Genomic DNA, 22,928 nt, shown 5'->3' on the forward strand with positions numbered 1-22,928 from the left:
AGAGTGGATTTACTTATGTGAAATATTATTGCATTACGGTTGCACACTCCACCCATCAATGTGTAACTGCTATAAATATCTGAATCACGGGAAGAAAGTCCTGATAGAAAAGTGGGAAAGAGAACAGCAAAATTATAATAGTATAAAAAAAGATGGAATTAAGTACTTTAATAGGATTAGTATTAATCGGTCATTCTAGTGATACATTTTATTTATCAGACATTTTAAAATGACACTTCTCAGTCAGCTATTGTCTCGCTCAGGGAGCACAATAAAATACCTATAAAAGCAGAAGGAAAAAATCAGGTAAGAAATTCTCAAGCTGAAAGGGAGAGAATACGCACACACTTAAACTTAACTGACAAAACCAAGGCAAAAATCAATCTCACAAGTACTCAGAGACTGAAATAAAAACTTCCCAAGCCAGTTGTGCTTTCAACACCCCGATGGTACTGCCATAGCCCGTGCCCAAGAAGTCAGCGAGCAGAGATTTCATGCTCCACTCTGTATCCCCAGAAAGCGGAGGGAGGCTGTCCCTATGAAGGGGACAGAACCTCCTCTATCACGATACCCACCAACTTTCGAAAAACACACGAGCAGTGCTGCAAAGCTGCAGCACACACATAGAGCTGGACGGCAAAAGGTCCGTCACCCACCACCACCAGGCTCCCAGATGAAACCAAAGCAACTCAGTAGGATGCAAATTCGTTTCCACTGTTTTGCTCACTTCTCTTAAAGGCAATGGGAAAGAGGGAAATGCCTTGCTCTAACCACCTGGGGGGGGAGATCGAATTTTACTTGTAATGATTTTTTTTCCCTGCTATTTGTGGTTATTTTGACACAGAGCCTAAGGATTTTTTAATTTACCTTTTTTGGGGGGGGTTACCTAAACTATTAACTAACATGTTTGGTGGTTTTTTCCAGAAGTAAGATCAAAACAATTACCCACAAAATGGGACAACAGGCAAGTACAAACCGGGGTTATTTGTAAATTTTCACGCAATTGCACTCAGCAAATAAAATGAAAAAAAAATCTCGATCTCTTACTGCCCTCAGGATAATAAAGGCAAAGTGGGATCGACATGAGAGCACTTGCATTGCTATACCAGAAATTCGCATTTTTGTAGAAAGATGACATGCTTCACTTCGTTCATCGTCCGTGAAAATAAGCCTGAGTAGAGAGTTAAGCACAAGCTAGTGCTTATGTGCAGATGATTATGAGATTGTACAGATTCATGGAGGTCAGTGTTCTTTTTCTAACCTACTTTCTCTGATTAGAGAAAGCGTTTTGTACAGACTAATCGTATCTGACCTGGGTCATTTTCCTCTGGGAACTATCACAGCTGATCATCTCAAATGATTCTTAAACCAATGATGAGATAGGCTTACGAGACGAGTTTGCTCTGCATATAGAGAACAAGCCAAGTATATCATCAAAATCACTGATTTAGCAGTTTTTAAAAAATCTGTATTTCATTTGAGAAGGTATTTATAAAGCAGGACCAGAGTGATCAGGCAGCACATACCTACCTTCCTGGCCTAAGGAAACCCACGGGTATTTGTGGCACCACTGACTCGGTGGCTACTTATAACTCCACAAGACAAATCCCGTTTCTCACACTCCTGTAACACTGAATGAGACTTGGTGCCTGCAGCCCAGGCAAAAGAACAAGGTGCGCAACTTCCCAGATACCCCAGCAGCCTGAAGTCATTATTACAGCATTTTCACAGTATGCAGAAATCTTAAGATGACTCCTAGCTTATTTTATGTCAGTTAGTTTATAAACTCAGATCATCTGGCAATGTAAGATTAGCTGAAACACAATCCCTCTCCCATAACAGCCAGAATTTCCTACCCTCTGACCACATTATATACTCATGTAGTCTGGAAGTAACCATGTGCTGACCTTGCAGACAGAAGTGTGAAGAAAGGGAAAAACTCTCAGAACTCTTATGCTTTCCCAAATAATTTACACCTTCAGCAAAGGCAAGTTTAATGCCTGACTTCCCCCCTACTTGTTTCCAACTTCACAATTTCATTCCAGAAGGGACCCCTTCAGGCATTACCTAAATTCAAATGTTCTGCACAATATCCACATCTAAACTGTTCTTCTTACCGTTTCTGCCTTTACACTTGTTCGTCCTTGCAGTGTTTCTGATCGGCATAACTACATTGATCTGATCCATGCTTTTTAGACAAGCCGTTACACAGCGGCGTTGTTGGAAGGCCAAAGGCAGCTGCTGCGACGGGCAGCGGAGGAGCAGGAACGTAACAGTGCCTCAGCCCAAACCTGCTCACAGAGTAGTAATCTGTTTCTCTGCTAAACGAATTCTGGGGGCACAGGCTAACACAGACGGCCTTGCAGAGCCGCCCTCTTGCTTTTTCTCAGAAGGAACAATTTACCAAGAAATTTGTACTCCTGCTCTTTGCACGCCTCCAGGGGCTGAAAATATTTGCAGTTGAAACACCAGAAAGTGCAGCCCCTCGGAACAGCACGTTCCCGTTGGACGCACAAGCACTAAATGCACTAAGCATTGTAGCTGTTTTAGAGAACCACAGCAGCTGCTTCACTTCGTCCCAAGTATCATAAACATAAGCCCGGCAGCTCAGAGCGTCCTTAAGGCCAACTTTGGGTACTGAAACCATTCTTTTCATGCTTGCTGCAATCTCATTTAGCAACATCATCTGCCTCATGTTTCCTGGCACATGCACCTTTAAGAGGAAAAACCATTTAGATACTCAGATACTTGACATCCATAGCACGCTACTTTGCCCGGTGCTCTGCACAACAAAGGCCATGTGATAACCCTAATGATTTATTTTTGGGCTAGAGTGCTTATACTTTGGAAAAACCCCTTGATTTACATTTTCAGCACCGTATGTATCTCTGTACCTTAAATACCAAGTGACTGTATTGTACTTGCAAAACCCACACGGTTGTACAGGGAGTTCGGAATTTATGAGATGTTGCAAATAAAGCTCCTGATGTCAAACCCTACGCGCAGCTCCTGAGCTCTGCCTGCCTTTTGCTCATTCAGGATGACAGTATTTGGCCTCTTCCCCCCCCCGCCGCCTCGTGCATAGCTTGAAGGAACTTGATTAGATTCAAATTGTTTATCTTTCCCTCAAAGGTTGCTGAAAATGTTCCCATGGCTCTCATTGATGCTTTTTAAGCACTCGTAGCCCAGACTGATGAAAAGACAAGGATAACATTACTGAAGTTCCAAAGACAGCAAATGCAGCAAGTCAATAAGGCTCAAGTAGGGCATATGCCAGAACACACACTGAACTCTCTCCTAATACTGTTAAATCACTGTTACCTTCAAATGCTTAATTCCTGATTATATTTCAGGAAATGGTATTTTATTACTTAAGTCAGCTGATGAATTTTCTTTTTTCCAATACTCCCACTGCCTTCTACGATCCTTGAATGCTGACCTCCACTAACAGCATCTTGTCATCTCATCCATCTAGCCGGGAAGCACGCTGGAGCATGGCTGAGATCTTAGAAGATTTACTACCCAAAAAAGCCTTTTCCCATTAACTTCAGTGCAACCAGGATTCACCTCCAGTGAAATGTAAATCAGTGATTGCAAACTTTAATTAAAACTGCTTCTCTCTCTGGGCCCATGTTCAACACATGTTTCACTGCTCATTTGCTCTACAAACAGATGAGACTAGGCTTCTGTAAAAACCAAAAGGTTTTATGACATGGTAAATCATTTCTGGTTATGTTCTACTCAACTGTTCACCTGCTCTCCTAAAACGTTTTATTTCAATATCCAGCTAATACAGGATGTTTTTGTCTTCTGATATTTTTCAGATGAAAAGGTTTTGTGAAACAGCTGATCTGCAGCTCTACATCTAAGACAGGCCTATAATTCAGTATTAGCAACTTTTTAATAGCTAGGTAGCTACTGAAGTGGACAGAGATAAACGTCATGTCTAGCTGGTTTTAGTGCATTTCCAATTTGTGTTAACAAGACCATCTACTGCTAACAAAAGGTGAGTTAACAAAGCTAATAAAAAGACCTGAAATTACCTTTATAACGCCTTCCCCAGGCCTCATATCTGTATAAATCTTGACGTTGTATGATATATTGGAGAAGGTTGGGGAATTATCATTTGCATCAATCACCAGGATATTGACTGTCACGGGGACACTCTCCTGCACACCATCAGAAGCTGTCATCTTCAGGGTTAAAAATAAAAAGCAGAACAGGAACATATTTTAATGGTGTGTTTTTAATACAGTTCCAACTGTGAGAAAATACAGTATGACAACTAAAAATCAGCATTTCATTTTTCATTCTTGTCTGCACTTAAAATTACAGGAGACTTCAGCTGAACTTGTGCCTGCAAGACTCAGGGCAAAGGCAAAACGAAAAAATGCCTTTAAACCACACTGTGCCGGATTAGCAGGAGAAATGAGAGGGAATAACTGTTTCCCAGGGCTGGGGCCAGGATCCGAGCTGCAGTCCTCAGCTGGAAGGGCAGAGCCTGTCCCCAGCTGCTCTGAGCACCCTCAAGGACCTGGGCACAACAGCTCACAAACCTAACACTGCAAGTCTCACCTGGGCACTGCCACACACAGGTGCTATTCACATGTTAAATATAAGAGACAGCATTTTAAGGTGTGACTTAAAGAGCTAGAGGCCTTCTTACTCCAGAGAGGAAACCTGAACTCTTCTTTCAAACGAGAAGCAGGCAGAAGATATGGAGGCATTGATTGGGAAGCCCTGCAGAGGAAGGGCTTTCCCTACAGCACATTTGCAAATCGCTTTAGGGCTGTTAAGATGTTTACATACAGAGTGGGAAATGCCCCATGGAGTATTAAGTCAATTTAAGGTTTATTTGTTGGGGTTTGTTTTTTGTTTGTTTTGGGCTTTTTGTTTTGTTGGGGCTTGTTTTTGTTTGTTTGTTTTTTAAATACTGCTGGCTGTGGTCTATTTTAACCTACTTTTTTATTCTGTAGTAAAATAAAGCAGAAAGGCCATTAGAGGTGTCCTAGATGTTCCTAGCTCAAGGGATGAGACAAGAAAAGGCAAAAGTGGCCTCAAAGGCCATGCTGGGTACAAAAGAGTGGGGCTGTGTCATGGGAGGGTGGGGAGGAGCAGGATACAAGCCTGCGACCATGGAGATGATGCTGCTACCAAACCAAACACATGCATTTTGGAAGAGCACACGACCCCAGTTATCAGCTTGCCCCTGCCCCAGAATTGCTGCTACTCATCCTTCAGGTGTTTTGCTGCTTCTGTGCCATTTCAATGAACTACAACTAATGATTTTTCAACACTCGCTCTGAGCAATGCCTGACGTGCCTTCAAGTGGATTTAGCTTACCGAGAAGGTGTAAAGCTCCTGGACTTCTCTGTCAACGGGCTGCAGCAGGGTGAGGTAGCGGGTGATGCCACTCTGAGTCACAGTGAAAAACGTATTGTAATCGTTCAGAAAGAGATGGAGCTGGGGATCCTTGGTCTTTAAACAATATTAAAAAAGAGCATTTCATTATAAACTCATATATACCATTAAGTTTCCAATTACTCAGTGTAAGTGCTTGTTTTAGTTGAAACCTAAATAAGCAGAAAGCACAAATACTGTGACTAACTCAATCTTCAAAAGCATAAGAAAACCTCAAACCTAAAAAATAGCACTGCTGATCTGAAAAATCTAATCATCTTGATGAAAAATGCATTAAAAATACAGTTTAGCCTATACAGTAAGCAAACCAAATGGTAAACAAATACCTGTATCTGCTAGTTTTAAACGATGCTTTTTTTCATTAAAAGAATAATTTTTAAGCCAAACATAACTTACCAATATAAGAAACTAGATTCAAGCAGTAGCATTCTACCATATTAAAAACAAAACGAAACTTATCTTGATTAATGGAGCAATGAAACAGTTGGGTCGATGCAACAAAAAAATATAATCATATACGTTGAAGCATATCACTAAATAGATGCTCTTCAGAGATTCTTTTCGTGTCTTGGAAAGGATCAAAATATATTGATGCAGAATTACAAATCTCTCAGCTGATTAGGTGAAAACCATAGTAAAGCAAGTGAGGTATAATTTTCAATAGGAAGTAACATTTTAAGGTAAAGAGAAGGGAAAAAAAGGCAAGTCAAGGCATCGTAAATTTGTTACTCGTGACTTCCCCAGGTAGCCTGCTGGGAGCACAGATTTCAGGGCTGGATGGCTCGACGTACAACTGGGCGAGCACCAAGAGTGGTGCTGCAGGTGCAAAACCACGCGACAAGGTAAAGACAGTGCAATGCCTCGCAAGATACCCTGAGCAGCCGCTCAGGAACTCAACCTTCCACTTCCAGCCTCTCTCCCAGCATGGTTAGCAGATTATCCGAGTACGGGGAAGAATGAAATGTTCCCTGGGGAAAGAGGCAGATTAACTTTGGGGCAAATGGAATCTCAGCTGACGGAAACGGGGAGGAACGTTTCTGCCACACACAGAAATTATTGCTGTATTCACAGGGAATAGAGCAGATTAATTGAAGTCCAGAACCTCATGCCAGTTCCTTCCAGTGTGAACTTACCAGATGGATACAAAGCTGCACAATGGACTTCCTACCCTTAGTCCTTACCCTGCAGCCTGCTGGATGCCAGCACAGAGCCGGAAAAAAGGGTGTTTAAACGCTGTATGCCCTGGGGGTTCTGAAAAGCCCCACAAATCAAGACACTTTTCTGGTCTCTGTGTTGTTGAAAAGACAAATGTGAATCGTGACGAGGTTGAAATGCCTCAACATCCTCCCCGGTCTCTTTAAAGATGCTGTTGAGTTAGTAAAGTGATTAGACTGCACAGGTCACTATATTACAGCTAAATTGTTAAATAAACTACATTACCTTTTATTGCCTACAGTATTCCAGCAAACATTTCTGTGTCCTTGTATGTAATCTGGTTAATTTAACCTGACTTAATGTGCTACTCTCAGGCATCCGTTATTTAGTTAGTTTGTTATATGAGGTGAAGTTACAAAGGAGGAATGCAAATGTGATTGGGCAAAACACAAAAGGTTGGGAGACAAGTCCTGTAAAAACTGTTCCGAACTGCCCCAAATAATGGGGACAAGAGGAATCAGAGGACTAGTACCGTGAATAAAACATAACAGAAAATGCAGTGGCTGCAGAAGGCGTAACTTGAAAAGTATTTTTCCCATCTACTTTCCAAGGTAATTCTACAGAAGCCGCCCATACAGGGTAGGACACACAATGCAGTCAGAGACAGCTGTACTCAAAATATTATCCAAAAAGTAGCACTGCATTCTTCTTCTCCAAACATTTGCTCAATGTGAAGCCAAAACGCTTCTACAAGGTAACTCCTATCCTGTCATTATTGTCCCTCCTACAGAATTTAAAAAAGAAAACAGACCGCTGGGAAGCTCACCAACCCCTACAGTATAGCAGGCAGAAACACTTGAGCTAACTCTAACATGCACTAAGTGTCATAGTGAACAACTACAAGGAAGATTAGTACAACAGAAGGAGAAACTGATTTTAGCCATCCAAAATACTCTAAAGCACATGTTTGGGAAGGCTAAGATTGTACTAGTTCAATGAGAAACCAGTTCGGTTGCTGAAAGCTTTGTGAAAGAAATATCAAAGTGTTCCAAATGAGTGGTTTCCTATTGCCTAAAGCTTTGCTGCTACTATGCCAGCTTTCAGTAAAATTAAAATTCATTTTACAGCTAGCAATGCAGACGGCAATCCCTTTTTTTCGATGAAAAATTACAGAAGGTAATTGCCAATAACTGTTCGCTTTGTAAACACCACAAAGTCAGTCAAAAATTTAATTTACAAAAACCCTGGATAGTTCTTACAGTTCTTGCTTGTCATGCCATTTTGAACACTAACAAAAGTGGTTTTTTCCTAATTTGTTCTTGAGAAAAACCAATGATGGAGATCCCCTACACTGTCAAAGTAATCCATCCTATTCCTGACCTACTCTCGCATAAGGAATTTTATCCTAATGTGTAAGTTAAATTACCTTTACTGCAATCAATGCCTATTTCTACTACCTTCCATGTGTACCAGACCTACAAAGCAATTTATTCCCTTAATCTTGGCATTGTTAGGCTTTTATATTTTTATCACATTTTATGCTGAAGGAAAGTCTGCTCCACTTAACTGCGAACATTGTGTGCGGCAGATACTGTGAGAGTGCAACTGTGGGAAACAATCCATCTACGTTGCCAACGGTATTTCCAATACTTCAAATTTTTTAACTGCTCTTATTTTGGGGCCAGGACTTAAGCACTGTGGTTCCTGACTATATCACTGGGTCATGGAGACTCGCTTGTCTCTGACAAATTGTTCAGCATATAGTTTTAAGTAGAAAACTATCAGAATCCACACAAAAGAGTACACCTGCAAGGACCATTTCAAGCATGCAATTACTTGAACTAATTGTAAATTGTAAACCTGATATGGTTCACATTCGTCAAACTGACTAGTAGGTACTTTTTAAATTTTAAAAAATACTTTCTGTAATACTTAAGATTTCTATAAAGACATATAATAATTTAGTGAAAATAAAGCAATCGCACCGTAACTGCGGTGCAACTTTATACCCTAAATGAACCTGGCGCAATGTGCTTAAAGGGTTCTTTGCAGGCTTCACAAAACAAGTGACAGTCCCAGACTCAAACACTGACAGGGCAGAGAAAAATTAAGGAGGACAGCAGGAAATAAATCAATCATGCAATTAAAACAAAAAGTAATTTTGCAAACATAATACCCAATACCTACAGGAATGGCACCTGGTGCAAGCTATGAAGAAAAACACATGATACAAAATAAATACAAGTAAAGAAACACAAATCTGATACTGATGGACGTCACAAAAGTGGTACAATTGGGAAAAATGATTAGAGACAAAAATACAATAAAATGAGACTCAAAGTGCTCCAGTGCCCTCTTAACTAGCAAAGCCTGGGTTTCAATTTGTTCTGCTTCAAAATCTCTGGAGAGGTTCCTGAAAGTTTGAGAGCCTGTGCAGATGTTGCTGTTACATTCCTGCTGCTCCTTTCCTCCCACCAGGGCTGACAAGCTCCTCCTAAAGCGAACAGTTTTCCACAATTTACTAAAATTAAACCAAAATTACCCGATATTGTCAAGAATGATCAGACAATGACACATATTCTGTATGTGCTTCAACATCCTCAAGGCCTTTTTAGAGGGAATATATTTGGCTGTGAAATTATCCAGGGTACCCAGAACAAGCTCCGAAAGTATCAGAACCGCTTGGGCTTCCCGATTGCTAGCACAGGCTTGTCTCCAAAAAGCTGTAGCGATAACAAAGACAATTTAATGACAGGTCTTGGTTTTCCAACATTCTTCATGTAGAGGATCATCAGCACTGAGACACCCAGGGAAAAGGGTTGTTTGTTGAAGAGATGTTTCCAGCATTTGCTCTCTTCATTTCTGGGTCAAAGAAGAAAATCTTTTCCACTCACACCTTTCATTGCAAAAATCAGATTCAGAGTCTTGCAGAGGCGAAGCAAGTGAGATTCTCAGTCCCGCTGACAAGGGGTTTGCAGGCTGTCTCAGCACTGACCTCGTTGCTTTTCTCCAGCTTGTGTGAGGTGAGTTCTACAGGGGCTGATGAGATGGTTCTCCAGGTCAACAATAGCTTGGGTGGAATAGACGATGTAGAGACAGCATCTGGGGTGAACTTCAACCTGAAGCACAGCCTCCTGAGACGTCTTCATGATGGCTTTAGCTGTAAAACTGCTTAGATGAACAGAACCCAAGGAGAACAACAAATGAAGCCCACCTTCTGAGCAACTGGAAAACTAGCGGAGGTAAACCAGCCTGAGAAGACTTTGCCTAGGACACCCTATAAATAACTTTTTTCTCCTTAAACTTTTTTTTTTCCTTTAAAGTGAGTTCATTTAAATAATATTTAATTGTACAATTTAAAATAATAATTAAAAAAAAGCTCTTCACCATTTACGTCATCTCCACTTTGGAGGAAAAGATGTCAAAAGACTAACGAGAGAACCAGGATGGATGCTGCGCAGTGCTTTAATTCTGACTTCTTTCCATCACCACCAAAACCCCACCGGCCCCTGCACAAAGCAAGGGCTGAGGCTCAAGCATGACTCCATAGTCACTTAGACTTTTTCAGGCTGAGGCACAGAGGGACGTGCCTCTCCCTGAACGAAAAGACGACAGAGAAGTTTTGAAAAAAAATCATCTCCTGTTCCTCACACAGGTGAGCCACTCCAGAGAGAGGGCAAGGAGCAGCATCTTCAGCACTTCTACTGATTAACAGTATTTGTTTAAAACAGGGCAGATATACAGGAAACAAATTCCTTGAGGACTTTAAGAAACTCAAAGAGAGAAAGAATAACTTCAGAAGGCACAAAACATTAGATATTCATCCTACACACAAGAAAAGGAAGAAATAAAATACCACAGTAGTCATTCAATGTTATGATTTTTATTTTTCCTTCTTAAGCAGAAAGATTCAGAAAAGAAAAAAGGCTATCTTTATAAACCCTAAAGAAAGAAAAGCAGCCTTTTCGCTTTGCCTTTCCCTTTTGTTTGTTTTAATAATGATATTATTAGTCTGTTACATGTGGGAAGAATATTTCCTGAATTACTATTTCGTAATGTGACTGTTAGGGCATCACAGAAGTGCTGTGCAGGGATAGCGGTGTTATGAGAACGGTCCCCTTGAGAGAATACCGGCTGCGAAACAGGTTCAAACAGTAGCAGCGAAACGTATAAGCAATCAGGCAAATATTAGAGAAAAACGCTTTGATACTTTAAATACTTCAGTACTTACGGATGGAAAAAAAATCCATTCTTTTTCCCTATCTGGATATATAATTGAAAATCCATAACAGTTACATTTAGAAGTTATTTTATCCATTATTTGCTCTGTCCTCCCGGGTTGCTACTAAGATACCGTTATATAAAATAATCATTCTTTAAGATTTCCCACAAGTTCTCTGGAAACAGGGCTGTTGAGCAGCCACGTCCTTAGATTGACTTCCACAGACAACGGAAGCACAAAACAAGAAACTGGCCCGGTAGAAAAGGACCTGGAGAGAAACCTATGGCAACAACTGACCCGTGTCATGCCGGCACCCAGGGATGCTGCGCTGGGCTGTAGGCATCCCCAGAAGCATCAGGGCTCCTGCACGGGTCCTTTCGTGCGCGCGCGCATGGTAAGCGCTTTGGAACGCATGCTGGCACACCTCAAACGCCACATCCATTTTGTGTTCTAATGAGCAACGCACAAATTACCCGACACTCCGAGCTGCTTCATCAAGACACCGCACGTGGTATCGGTAAACACCTTGGCAGTTGAGTAGTAATGGGTAGGAATACTTACCAGCTTCTTCCATCTTGGAAGTTAAATCCTGGGGGGTTTTCGTTTCGTTTTTCTTTTTAAGAGAGATTCAACCCAACTGGCCACACAAGGCAGTAAGGCGGTTACTGTGTAGCTTTTTCACCAGCCCTAACCACCGGAGTAGAAGAAATCAGTACTTTCCCATGGAAGCAAAAGAGTAAGGAAGCAAGTGGCTCAGGAAGCCTTATGTAAACAGCAATCAGACCATACTGTTTAAATTCCTCATCTCAGCTTTGGTTTACTCAGGTCTTAAGGTACTTGTGTGGCTTAATTTAATTTATGCCATTTAAACAGACCACTTAATTATATCAGCACTTGGCAGTGCTGCTCTAGTTAAAGGTCTGTTTGCAATGTCACATCTATAAATTAATTTTTGGAAGGTTTACAGTAGGACCCTATTATAATTCCCACAAGGTTTAAATTTAGAATGTGTTTTTGTTTTTTTCTTAACATACACAGATAGGATGACCACTTTCCTCATGCATTTATATGAGGACAGGGAGTTATTTTGCTATGAAATATAATCTCAACTGATTTGTCAATTAGAAGACTGAATACATTATGTTTAGCCAGTGTCAGTATTGGAAACTAACATGCACGAGCACGTAGAGGATCTATATCAACTTCTCATCAGCAATCCCTAGTTACTAAATACATTAATTTACCAAGATACAATGAAGCCATCAGAACATTAAGACCGGCAGAAGTTAATAAGCATTACCTGTGCTTACTAATCCACCCCGAGCTACCACCTAGTCCCATCAAGAAGGTACCTGTCATTTTAGTTTGTCTGGCCATTTTAGGTATGAGCTACAGGCAGTTGCTGCTCTCCCAGCCCTGCTCTGCTGGAAGGCCCATGCCCACAACGGGGTATAAGCACCCCATGAATCACTGACACCTGTATCAACACAGGCAGTTCAATCTGATTCCCTCCTCCCTCGCATCCATGTTGCACCTGTATCATTTCATGGAATTGTAAAGAGCTGTGCTGGCACGAGCCAGGTGATGCCGACGGAACAGGAAATGGCACAGAGCACTTCCACCCGAGGGCGAGGCTGGTCACCTCTCCGCGGCTGCAGGAAGATCTCTGTTGGTGCTGAGGTTCCTCTACAGCATTCTGGAAAGAGAGAGGACGCGTGGCGTCGGGCGGACCTGGTGGATCAGATCTGGTTGGCCTTAAGCATCAACAAAACACACAAGAGAGAAGACTGATACAGTCACGGAACCCGACACCAGGTTCCCCGAGTAGTTCAGGTTGCTGAGACAGAGCCACTCTTCCCTCTACCTGCACCTCCCAGGCGTGGTGAGGAGCACCGAGGGCCGTGCCGCTGGCCCTTATCCCCCCGTGCCCAAGGGAAGCGGCCTCGCAGGTACACGCCATCTCAGCCTCAAGGAGGACAGAGCACGAGGGGCACCGGCCACGTTCCTCCGCAGCCCATCTTGCGCAGCCCACGGCATTACATCCGAGCAGGGCCACAGATCCTCCTTATTTTGTCCTCACTTTGAGGGGATGGGGTGGGGTGTCAACGTTAAGTCTTTATGCCATATCATTTCCTAGTCTAGAAATCCTTGGCAGTTATTCATCCTGCAACACGTTTTCAATAATACTCAGAAAAAACTCACTGGAAAACTATTTTTCTTCATTCAAATTTTGTGTCATGTGACTGAACTAGATTTTCACTAACTTAATCAAACTGCTGTTATTCATTATCCAACGAAAATAAAAACATGATGTAAAACAATCAAGCATTAAGTTCACTAGGAAACGCTTTTGGGCCCTTGAATGGTCATTTCCTGTGGATAGGAAATTTCACATCTATTTGTACTGAGACAAAGAACTATTTAGCAACTTCTAATCAGCTGTGCAAAGCAGCTTGCGTTCAAGAATGATAAACTTGGTTTTCATCATCTTTGGACGCAGATTATTTAAGTTATGAAATATCTGCTGCAGATAGGACAGATTTGTTTTGTTCTCTGTGATGCAATTAAAACTACAAATAGTTGGGCCACACCTATGTTGAAATTTCTAGTGCAGGTAAACACAAGTATATGAATGAACTGCCCTATTCAATACCCAAATATTGAGATAACTTCATGGGAACGTGCTGATGTACTACAGAGAAAGCACAACAATAAAATGTGGAGCCCTGTGGTCAAACTGCTTGCGACAAATTTCAGAGCACCCCTCAAAACCTGAGGTATTGAACTTGTACTGATAAAATCAGTAACGGAAAGCACTTTTGGAGGAGAACATGAATACCAGGGTTACATTACAAACCTCACGAAGCAGTTTAAGGGAACAAATTACTCTTCTGAGCAGTTTTTGAAATTAAATATTTGCAGTCTGAGAGTATGCAAATATCATTTGCTAGACAAAGAGTCAGTCCAAACTGAGGATTTAACAGATCAAAGTAATCTTAATTTTCAGTCTCGTATATGATCGACTAGGTAGTTACAATGAAGAACCTTGTATTATGAAATCTGCCTTTGACATCTTGTGGGTAGAGTCGTGCAACTGCCAGGGAAAGGTTAATCAGAGCACTAATAACTACCACCTAAAAAACCTCTGGAGGTTAATGAAGTCCAAAGTCCTCCTGTCATGCCTTTAGTGTAACAATATCATCTACAAGGAAATAGGAGAGAGTCCCAAAAACCCACCAGCGTGGAAAACTGCCACACAAATTTGTCTGAACTGGGACACTGAATTCTCTTTCATAAAAACAGCTGTTTCAAATTATTTCAAGCACCAGGCATTCAGCCCCTCCCTCACCTGCCGTGCGGCGTGACTTCTTTTACCACTGTGGACTGTGTCTGCACAGTAGGATGTTCCTCAGTCTTTGCGGCTACAAAGCCTTGAGGGCAAATATCTCAGCCCCTGGAACATCAGTGACTTGCTGGCACCACCAGCGGCACATTGTGGGTTAACAGGGAGATTTCTGTACTATTTTCGGCTACCCATCGCCCGAACTGGCAGTGCAGCAACCCAGGCAGAAATGGTTCACACGTTCTCCAGCTTGCCAAAACCCCCACTACATTCCGAGCTCCAGACCACGCCGATCCAGCATGCGAGTCTATCGGTCCCACAGACAGACTTGCTCGCTTTCAGTTTTCCACTCTTCAGGTGATTAATAACCTTTCTTTCCATTTCTGTAAAGTTAATAGGCAGCCACACTTGTTATAAGGTGGGCATAAACAGTGCCCTAACCCTCCAGATTTCTCTAACAAACAGATATGCACCAAGGCATACTTCAGCCAAAGGGTTTACTAGTACTTTCATGGAAGTGTGGATTAAGCAAAATATACAGCAATTTGCTTAGGCTAAAAACATCCCCATTTTTTTTTTTAAATACATATATGTATCACAGAACTAAAAGCAGCCTTCCGAGAAAATCTCTCAAATTAGTACCTTAAAAAGGACTTAGAACAACAGACGCTAACTGGTACGATTTGATTTCTGTTTTGTTCAGGCACACATTACACACACAGATTTTATACAACACAATCAGACAATGTGTTGTAAATACAAACCCATATGTGATGCCTGCACACCTTTCTTATTCCTACATTAAGCAACCTACAAGATCCCATTAATTTGATCAAACAGGAAAATTGCTTTGCTTTTAGCAAAAGCGGTGCCTCACAAGAGCATTTCACAAGTAATACAACCCATCAGCCATGCCTGCGGGTGACTGCTACGTGCACTTATTCCGCACCTTTTACCCAGCCCCTACGAGAACCATCTCCAACAGCCCTTGCCTTCCAACCGATTTTTATGAATGCTCATAAATTGACTGAGATATTTTAATGGATGGGAAGGAGACAGTCTACATAAGTGTGGGCTTTAAAATAGCTTCTTAGGACAATAAATCACTCTAATGCAGACAGCGATGTCGAAAGCATCTTTCAGTGACAGCAGCCTCTTGTGTTTCTCAAAAGTAACGAATTTGCCTATGTCACAGGCAAAACTTTAAATAACAGAAGATTGTTTTCAGACTATCAAGTTAAGAACTTCATTAAAGCATATTTGCATATACTCTAAATATTACTACAAAACCTATGCCTACAACCTCGCTTTCCGTACATATCTGAAGGTAACAGAAGAAGAGAACAGAACAAAAAAAGAACAAAAAGGACAACTAGAGAGACAACGGTGGTCAGAGTCCAAAAGCAGCGTTATCAAGAAACCACGTAACAGCAACAGCCTCAGTAAGAACAGAAGAAACGTCAGCCCTACAGGTGTTGATTTGTTACCACTTGGTTACTATTCCTTTGAAGATGCCCAATATTTACTACGAGCAATGTTAGTATCAAAATCTGGGCAGAGCAAAGAATGGATTGAACTTCTGCCCTCCTATTCCTCCTCTTCCCGGTTTGTTCAAGCTACTACTTCCTTCCACTTGGAGCTTCTCCCTCCTGTTTCCCCACGCTGTGTGGCAGATTCATCCTTCTCACAAGAGGTATTTTTTTTCCCCCTCTTTGCACTAAGCACTCATCTTCTCTAACAGAACACAATCTTAAGGAGAGCTGAGTAAAATACAGATTAGTTTTTCAGTTCAGGTGCACTTTCAAATCTGTTTGAACTCAGAACAAAAAAAGGTAACAATGTTAGGATTTTTCTTTTTACTTATTGACCAAACAGTGTTGTCTCAATAAAAAAAATATTAAAAAAAGAAAGAACTCTGAAAATAATAAAAAGGTAAACACCAGTACAACACTATAAAAGAACAAGAAACATACCTCCTCCACATCGTTGTCCAACACCATGATTTGTAGCGGAGAAGTCAGATTCTGGTTATCAGAGATGGTTGTTCCCACTGGGGAGGATTCGAGGATGAAGCCCTCATACGTAGACCTTGTGAAATAAGGCTTCTGATTGTTCTCATCAAGGACTTCAATATGCAGATTGGCAAAGGCAGGAAGAGGGTGGCCGTTGTCTTGTTCAGCCTAAAAAAACACCTTATTTATCAAAGGCTCTCAGCCAAGTAAAACCACAAGCAATTACTAACTGGTGTTGGCTTATATTTAAGAATTACAATCCAGTTATAGAAACAAATAACAATGTTTAGGTCACCTTATTATGAAACTCAGCATCAGGAAAAAAAAAAAAAAGAAACACCAAATAAAAATTAGCTAGGGTATACGAGCAGAAAGAGTTTCAGTCCCAATAACCTTTTCAGTAGCCACAATGAAGCCCCGAGCTGTACAGCACCGTGCAAACACAGTTCCTTAAGCCATCAGGATTGAGAGCTTTGGAAAATCTTCAAAGGATGAAAGAAAACGGGAAGCTGCTGACTGTGCAACAGAACCTACACCCGCAGCACTAGCAAGAGAGTTAAAACCAAAGGATGACACCAGTACACACGAGCATATGGTACTTGCCACAGGTTACTGGAAGAGCACATTGCCCTGGATATGGCTCTTTCTCCTTCTCCCCCAAAATCCATCTTTATAGTGTTACATGAGTGTGATGTTAATTTTGGTTTTGCCTGTTTCTGAACGTCAAGCAAAATTCCTTACTTCAAATAATAACCCCCACTTTTCAATGGCAACACCTCCCCTACCAAGATTTACTCACAGATAGTTTAATCTGATTTATTCTTATTTTCAAAGTTCCTAAACATAAAAGCGCTAATTGCCCATTCCAGTGCGCTAATCCAATACAAATGCATGATGTTGCTTTTTTAAAAAATTTACTACCTATGACTAACTGAAGTAAATAAAAAAAAGAAGTAGAAGACAACAAGTGATTTGTTCTTTAATTTATAAAAAGCGAACCAGTCCTGGTTATAGTCCTGCACGTGTACCTGTAGCAAGGCACTAGCAGGGTACTGTAGGCCCTCTCCTACTCCTGTGGCTTCACTGCCAAACTGTAAGCCCACGGACCCTGGGACCGTGACAGTAGTGCTCTATTACCCTTCTGCACATGTGGGAAGTGATTTGTCCAATAAACCTCCCAGGTGTAAAAATATTTCAGAAGAGAGAGAACAGTACCTAAATTATTGTTGTTAACAGTAGTTTTGTTTGCAGAGATTTTATTTTCATTCTGGTATTTCCCCCATTTCAAAAGACGAGAATTCCTCATTTTTCAAAACCAACATCCAAGGAGCTTTCTTCTGGAAACATCCCATTTTGATTTCATCAACACGTTATTTTTAATTTATTCTGTAGACACTTTGGTTTTGTCTGCAACATGATCATTCTGTATAAAGCTTTGCTTTGTTTACTAAGCATCAGCAGTATGCTATTGATAAAAGCTTCCATTTCAACTAAAAAGGAGTATAACCATCAAAATTGTTATTTTGTTCAAAGTAGGTGATGACACCTTTAGTAACTCATAAGAAGCTCATTCAAAACACTCAGTTCTTCGGAAAAAATGTGTTTTCCTCTTTAGAATACATCAGCAATACCCTTGACCAAAAGACGGGCAACAGTGGTACTGGCACAGATTTAAAAGCAACCACTCACCCACCTCCTTGTATGTGTCTATTTTCTGGCTCCTGAGGGTGAGGTCAGACCTCGCGAGTGGATTTACATAAGCAGACACTAGTATCTGAAATTAGTCAGGCTTATCCTAGGAGATTAATTTTTGTTAATGAGACAAAACTCTCTTGAAGAAATTGGGAGTTCTGCTCGTTAATTCACTGGCACATTAAGATTTCAGTAACCAGGGTGCAGGAGGCAACATATTTATCTACTGCTGTTCTTACATGCTTCTAGGGGTACAGGATACTAGTAGCGATCAAACCTGTAATGGCCTCAAGTAATTACTACCATATTAAGTAGGAATATTTTTTTTCAGCCAACTTCAATTATTCTTATTCAAATAAAACATACAACAGGAAAATAGTACACCAGGCTCCAGTCCACCCAAGGAGACTGATACTTCTGGGCGATCCCAACCAGTTTTAAAGATATTTGCATTAGCTGAGGAAGTTATTCTTCACACTGGTCACTGTAAGAGAATCACAGATCTCAGTTTTATTAGCATTTAGTTATAAGCCTCCCAATTACACTGAATTTCATTCAACAGAGCAGCACCCAAACATCCCCGGGGAAATCCTGGTCCTGCGGAAGTTAACAGCAGCACATTTCAAATCCGATATAGCTGCAGCTGGGAATAGGACTGGAGACCGGGTGACTTCCAAATGCTGAACATAATTTACAGAAATGAGATTTATTTTGAAGTTGATGCTCCACTGAATGAAAATAAACTTCATGCGTAAAAACTAACACCACCAAAATTACTGAGAAGTAATCTGGCTACTGACCCATTAGGATGAAACTTCAAAAACGTCCTGATACAGAGAGTTTTTGCCCAAGTTAATATAATACACTGAAAAAAAATCTCAGAAAAAAGTCCACTCTATGAGCAACAAATACATATTGATCCGGTTCTATTTTATAAGCAGATCTATGGCTGAACGTCATTAAATGCTCTGTTCCACATAAAGAAAAACAGTAAAAAGTTTACACGCAACTGCTGCAAGTTTCTTTATAACAAACCTTGATGTTCCTTGCAACTGCTGCAAAGAGATTATAAAAGAAGGAAAATGCAAAGAACAGAAGGTCCCAACCTTCTTAAGAGCTGAAGTGCCACAATACCGGCCTTGCTTTAAAGCATAAGTGAGCACAGACCCCGTCCTGGGTTAGAAGAGAAAATATTAATCTACGCAGTGCATTTACTGCATCATCACCACAGCACTGCAGTGCCTTTCTGAAGGCAGAGACAGTGCTCTAAATTACATGGGGTCAAATACAAAGAACGATGTGTGCTCCTAAGATTGGACTTGAAATTTTAGGCCCTAGACACCAAGATTACAACGAAAAGGACTCCTTCCTCAGTGGGAGCTTCAACTCACAAGCACTTCAACTTCGCAGGTGCTTTCCTTTTTGTTCACCAGGTTGGGTACCCTGGTCAAAGCAATTACCTCTGGCTTCCCCATTTGGGAACTGGACAATTAGGCAACTAACCCTTCAGAAAGTGACAGCCGCTTCCCAGCTGCGGCTTCTGGCAGCACTAGGACACAGCATCAGCGCTGCACCAGGACACAACTCAGCTTCACTCTTGCACTTCCTCAGCAAGTGCTCGACTACCAGGCTTCCATATGAAAACCACCACATTCAGCTCAACTCTTGTGCCGTTTAATTAAGTTTTGTTTCCAAAGACACCTATATTTAGGGGGAAAAAAGCAAGCTTTGGAACCCACCACTGAAATCGCCTCCTTTCCAGAACTAATCCAGAAATCAATGTATCAGGGTAGGACTTGAAATTCCCAAAGCACCAGAGCTCAGCTCTCAGGATTCGGTGCTCAGGCACAGGAGATGGGACAGGTATGAAGGCCCTCGCTCTGCAGCCCTACCCACCTCGGGAGCCACCAGCACCAAGCAGCAAACGCCAGTGCCATCCGCAGGACCAGAAATTCCTCTTCAAGGGCTGAGCAGAATTAGGTCCAGCAGCACCTGAGCCCTTGCATCTGACCTGTGTTGCCTACTCAAAAAGAATGTCCTTTACAACAGCCGAAGAAAGTAAAGCAAAACACTTCTGGTAAGAGAGAGGGAAGTGCTTTAAAAACGAAAAAAGTGCTGAAATTCTAACCAGCTCAGTGTGCCTTCCTTTTACAAATCTACTAAAAAAAGCATTCAATTTCTGCTTTTCTAATCCAACCTACCTACTTGTGAGACTGTCATTAAACTCACTTCCAATCACTTTCACAGCCTAGTGCTATCAGTTTACATCGAGACTGCTCCGACCAATAGAAGGTGAAACACAACCTCCACAGAAAAAAGTCGCTGTTTTCTGATCCTTAGAGTACACAGTTATGTGTTAAGAAAAAAACCCAGCCCTAATATTCGTAAGAACAGAAAGACAAATATAAGCTCTTCCTCTCCATGAGCTGAAAGCTGGACGGGAGAACAAACCGCTCATTTCCTTACAAGGCCTCTTCCAGAGTTGTTCTGGTTGAAGCCACTGGAAAATACAAATAAGTTCTTTCTCCTTTTGGCCTTTACACATAATGATGGGCCCACAAAAGTACATGATGAACTAAAGAAGAAATTAGTAAGATACTAGTTACAAATATTCACTTTCAAGCAATGTTTTTAAGAAATCTTCTCTAACAGCCACTTCTTTTTTCTTCTGTTTCATATAAAAGATGACAAATTGATTTGTTTTCGTAATTTACATACATATTCCCCGAGCAATGCCTGGCTAGGAGCAGTTCTCGTACCGTTGATGCATACCCTTCATAATTCTGCAAAAATATACAATACCTGTAATATTGTCAATTTTTGCTGCATCCCCCTATTCCTTAACTACTTCTTGGTTTGGTTTTTTTTTTTTTGGGGGGGGGGGGGGGGGGGAGTGGGGGTGGTGGATGGGTTTTTTTTATTTGGGTTGTGGGGTTTTTTTGTTTGTTTCTTGGTTGGTTGGGGTTTTTTGTGGTTTGGGGTTTTTTTTGGGGGGGTGGGGGTGGTTTTTTGTTGTTGTTTTTAGAGAACTGAATTTACAGTTTTTCCTCATCGAGGCCTGTTAAACACTAGCTCGGGCTTGCTGGCTACAAGTTGAGCATCTCCGCGTCCTGTCACATAATTTGGAGCACATTTTACCTTTCTTTCAGAAAGCAAGCCCCTGATATTCAAGACACAAAGCATTCCAGTTCTAGTCCCCCCCAAAAACGTCCTTTGCTGTTCAAAACAATGAGTGATCTTTCAAATAAACCCAGGGATGATATTTGCTCTTGAATGGACTCCACAGTCCTTCAGTCAAAAGAGCAGTTTGCAGTGAAGCTGGCGAGATGGTTCAGGTTGAAGATACAGAATCATAAGGAGACACTAATCGAGCAAGAAAGAACAAGTGCGCAACGAAGCCCTCATCAGTGACACACATGGTGATGAGGACTTTAGACTTGCATGTTGTAATGAATATGGGAGAACAGCAGGTACCTTCACACCACCCCCAAGACACACAAAGCAAGCAGCTCAGAATTACGCTCTGGGAACTACTGCTGTAGTTAAGTAGTTGGGTGCACCTAAGGGAGGGGAAAAAAAAAAGATAAAATAGCATGAAATGTTTTAATTTTAAAACCAAAGAAGTTTAACTACATTTATTACGTAATCTGCTGTGAAAAAGCATATGTAACCTGCTGCTTGAACATTTAAAATGCAGTATTGAACATTTACATGCAGATTGCAGAATGCTTATATTTGTAGCAGCCAACACATAATTTTGCCCTCATGGAAGATGACCAGGGATGACATGAAACCAGCCCCACTGGTGATATCGTACCAGGAGCAAAGAGCAACTGACTGGGTTACCAACTTGAAGAAATGTTCCATACAGAAACAATACGAAGTTCACTTATTCAAAGCATTAGACGAAACAGTTCCCCAACAGAAAGGAGAAATGAAAGCAATGCAATAAAATTCCCTGAATCTTCAGAAGAAGACACAAAAATATGGAAATTCTTTTCCTGTTGAGCTACCAGGGATCTGTTTGGCGAGATAAACTAACCTTTGACAACAGAACAACCTCCAGATGGACACTGCTGCATAGCAAGACTCTCCGGTGCTCCTGTTGCACCATCTCTGCTCTCCAAGCCCATTGCCACTGGAAGAGGGCAAAGCACAGGCGTGCTGAAGAGACCCATGGTGGGGATGCCTGGACAGTCGCGGGGGGTACAGCTACCAAGGAATGCTGTGGGAGAAGACAACTTCGCAGGCAGGCTATCAGCATCACTGAGAGCTGGAAGCACCTGTCTGCTCCATCCCACGCGCCCCAGGTTCACAATGTCATCTCCCACTGTGCAAAGCAGTATGGTCTTGTCTCAGAGAATCACAGAACGGTAGGGGTTGGAAGGGGCCTCCGGAGATCATCTTGTCCAACCCCCCCACCCCCGCTTGAGCAGGTAGAAACGTCTAATAGAAAGCAAAACACAGTCACCTTTGCTTAAACTCAGGGTTCCTATTTCTCTGTGGATTCACAGAATGAGACTTCTGCACCGTGCCCTGGTATAACACTTCAGGAATACTTAGTCCAGAAAATCTGCCGTAAGATGCATGAAAACCCCACAGTGTGCAGTTTATCTAAGACACTTCTATGTTGCTGCTCCTCCACAAGACCTCAGAGTTGATCTCCCCAAGTTAATTTTAATAGCTTAAGTAGGACAAAGAAAAAAACAAACAAAAAAACCCAAAACAACACCAAGAAACCCAACAACTCCCAACAACCCTGGTGGTTACAAGTCAAGTATCCAGCACAGCAGCCAGAGGCACACTGCAAAACTTTAACCTGCCATACAGAAGAAATGTTTTCTCTTTCCAGCTTTGATTCTATGTCGCCAGCCCCTTGCTTCTATGCCCGAATCCTCTCCTGCAACCAGCCTAAAGCGACACAGCAGGCTCCTGTTTTTCCATTTCAGCTGTTATTTCTGAGCAGCGTTAATTCACAGCTTTTACCTCCTGGGAAGATGGCTGCCACCTCTTCCAACTCAGCTAAAACTTATCTTAGCATCATCCCTTCCATCATACATTCAAAACCTACCGGCAAAGACAG

The 22,928-nt window shown here is 41.6% G+C and overlaps 1 protein-coding gene across 5 annotated transcripts in view; it reads right to left on the reverse strand.

The window, feature by feature from the left end:
• PCDH15 (protocadherin related 15) overlaps positions 1–22,928 on the reverse strand; it is an 826,977-nt gene that overhangs the window by 183,014 nt on the left and 621,035 nt on the right. For all 5 annotated transcript variants that reach the window (XM_064464573.1, XM_064464572.1, XM_064464569.1 and 2 more), the window contains 3 exons: positions 16,115–16,321; positions 5,344–5,478; positions 4,044–4,193 (listed from right to left, as the gene is read on the reverse strand). In XM_064464573.1, coding sequence (XP_064320643.1) covers positions 4,044–4,193; positions 5,344–5,478; positions 16,115–16,321 — 492 coding nt within the window. The remainder of the gene's footprint in view (positions 1–4,043; positions 4,194–5,343; positions 5,479–16,114; positions 16,322–22,928) is intronic.

The sequence above is a fragment of the Phalacrocorax carbo genome, chromosome 13 (assembly GCF_963921805.1).
Source record: "Phalacrocorax carbo chromosome 13, bPhaCar2.1, whole genome shotgun sequence".
Taxonomy (NCBI): Eukaryota; Metazoa; Chordata; class Aves; order Suliformes; family Phalacrocoracidae; genus Phalacrocorax; species Phalacrocorax carbo.